Genomic DNA, 2,843 nt, shown 5'->3' with positions numbered 1-2,843 from the left:
GGTGCATGGAGCTTTCAATTAACCTTAAACCTTACTGTTCTTTTTCTGCCACATTCCGGTGCGAACGCGAACAGAGTCGTCAGCTATAACGAAGGCCTTGGGAAGTGTCTTTAACCTGCGCTAACCAGCTGATAGCTACCAATTGGCTTCGAGGCGCATCGTGACGCAACGACGACTCTTTTTGTCACTTTACTGCCGGGGCACGTTCATCTCGCATTTAAGCGTCTTAGAAAGACACTCGCTCTCAGGTATATAAGGGCCGTCTTCGAGGAGGGAATCAGTCAAACCAGCTCTGAGTAGCAGTGTACGACATCCAGCTACAATGTTCACCAAGGTGACGTGGATTCTTTTCCTACTTCGCCAGCTAACCGGAGTCTGCCGCCCTTCAGTCTTCATCAAGGAGCTTTATTTTCTTTCAGGCTCTCCTGTTTGCCCTTGTGGCCATCGCTGCCTCCGCACCGGCTGCTGATGAATACGCAAGTTTTTATCCTTGCTATCTTGATTGATGATAACAGTCTGCAGCTTATGTTTGCCCTCTAAACACCGTAGAGCAAAGTAGGCAAGACAAGGGACGAAGGGGGACACGGACGAGCGCTATCCAACTCACTACATCTTAAACTTCAAAACTGGCTTGCTTTCGTGTGACGCTAATGAATGTATGAGCGTTTTTTCACTGATTTGAGAAAACGCTGGTATGGCAGGAAAATATTTAGAGGAATGTTTACAAATTAGTTTCGGCCGATGTAACAATTCGCTCTAGTTGTGAAGAAATATTAACCGTTTTCACAGGTCATCATCACCAGCCTGTTTACCAGCCTATTTACGGTGTTATAAGCCAAGTCAGAATAGACAGCCTGGTCCGTGGTAAGACTGTCTGTGAAGAGGCGATACAAAACAAGTTTTGCTGAAAAGAAAAAAAATACTGCTTGAATGTGTAACGCGACTCAAACATTAGTAGGTGTGATTATGCTTGCATAGATATGGTCAGATATGGCAGGGGTGATAAATTGCAGTAACGAATGCATTTTCATTAGAGATGAACCTTTGTGCGCCGTGGACCATACTTCTTTAGGCACATTTCTTCCCCGGCATGTGCGAAACATTTCTGCTGCTACTTGCGCCTCAGCTGTGTAAATTTCCCCCACAACTTTAGAGGGTATGCGTGTTGCAAACATAACGTTTCTTTCCTCTTATGTCTCTGGCATGTGGGCCTTATGATGGGATGTTACTGTTTAGAATTCAAATTTAGGGGTAGCAAATTCCCATCGTATATTCAAATTCGCCCTCATAAACACATATTCTCAGCCATTAAAGTCATCAAATTGAACTCATTAAGGGCTCCTTCAAGACAATAAAGGCAGCGTTAGGACAATTTCGAGAAAATGACCCTCCCCCCCCCCCCCCCCAGTGTTGTCACGTCTAAAGGAACCGTTACATTTTAATCCTGGTAGCCCAAGTAAGATGCTTCCGAACTAGCTGAAGTGTCAACAGAAGTCGTATTTCATGCAGCCCCCTCAGCCGTACAGCTTCAGCTTCGACAACACGGACGAGTTCGGCACCCGCATCACTCAGCAGGAGAGCGGTGACGAGAACAACAACAAGGTCGGCTCCTACAGCTACACTGACCCCGACGGCATAACCCGTACCGCCAAGTACACCGCCGACGCCGATGGCTTCCACGTCACCATCGAGACCAACGAGCCCGGAACCAAGACCTCGAACCCAGCCGACGCCCAGATCGTCTCCAGCGCCGCCGAGGCCGCTCCCGCTCCCAAGCCCGTTGAGGTCAAGGTTGAGGCCCCCAAGACCGTGGTTGTTCAGGCCGCCGCCCCAGCCCCTGTCGCCGTGCAAGCCACTCCCGTGACCATTCACGCCGTGCACGCGGCGCCATTCACCCAGCTGGCTGCCCCCGTGTCCTACGCCACCGCCCAGCACGTCACCCCGCTCACTTTCACCGTCCACACGGCCCCATTATCCGCGGCCAAGAGCGCATAGGCACCCGAAGGTTAGGTTCATCTTAGCGAACGCAACTTGCGGAGACCGCAGAAATGATGCTGCGAACGAAATTCTCTCGATGCCAATTGGAAATCGCACTAAATGTATCCTGCAAAAACATTTATTCGGCCTGAGAAGTGATGTCTAGTCACAGCTGAGTGTTTTGGTCATAGAATTGAAGTAGTTCCGGCTGCTCGAAAAGGTCGCCGTGTTGTGTTAGCAACTGAATAAACATGCCTGCTGAAACTACCCGAAATATGTGTGGATCCTTGGCGTTTAAAAACGTGTTGTGGGCATTGACGGTAAGCGCGACCATTGGCGGCGCCGCGAAGCGCGTCTCCGTGACGTCGTTTTAAGGATTCTCGCATTTGTCGTCTGCTTCTCTCGGGCTCGCTCTTCCTGGTGTTTCTTCGCGCTCGGTGGACTTGTGATGCTTGTCCGCACCAGATATTGCATGTACGTAACTTTTTATCACAATAACAGACTTTAAAACGCATACGCTAGCTCAAGGCGTGATTCAAAGTACAGTTTTTGATACCTATTCGGAAGAAACATTTCCGGCGTCGCCATATTCTTTGCGAAGCCGGTCCCGTGCGGAGTAGAGAGAGTCGGAGCTAGGCGTCAGCTTCTGTATTGAACAATCTTTCCAGCCAAGGGAACAGCCAGCTAACAGCGAAAACGCAAGACGAAATCAAATTTCAGCCTTGCCCTTCGGGGGCGTCGGTTTGTCGGAAGGCATTACGATTCGCGGTAATCGTACGTGAGAAGATGGAAAAACAGTTTTTGCAACCTCGCAGAACACTCGAAAGTATTGTATTGCATCACTTTACAATGTCATGGCATGATAG

The 2,843-nt window shown here is 49.3% G+C and overlaps 1 protein-coding gene across 1 annotated transcript; it reads left to right on the top strand.

Annotated features, from left to right (window-relative positions):
• The first annotated feature begins 285 nt into the window (after positions 1-285).
• LOC144170015 (uncharacterized) lies at positions 286-2,251 on the top strand. The gene is made up of 3 exons (XM_077699503.1): positions 286-334; positions 420-476; positions 1,510-2,251. The coding sequence occupies exons 1-3, from the start codon at positions 323-325 to the stop codon at positions 1,993-1,995; spliced, it is 555 nt and encodes a 184-aa protein (XP_077555629.1). The 5' UTR covers positions 286-322; the 3' UTR covers positions 1,996-2,251.
• The last annotated feature ends 592 nt before the right edge of the window (positions 2,252-2,843 follow it).

This window comes from Haemaphysalis longicornis, unplaced genomic scaffold, assembly GCF_048455015.1.
Source record: "Haemaphysalis longicornis isolate Haplotype H1 unplaced genomic scaffold, Haemaphysalis longicornis Haplotype H1 scaffold_2, whole genome shotgun sequence".
Classification (NCBI taxonomy): domain Eukaryota; kingdom Metazoa; phylum Arthropoda; class Arachnida; order Ixodida; family Ixodidae; genus Haemaphysalis; species Haemaphysalis longicornis.
This window is presented reverse-complemented; position numbering and strand designations above follow the sequence as displayed.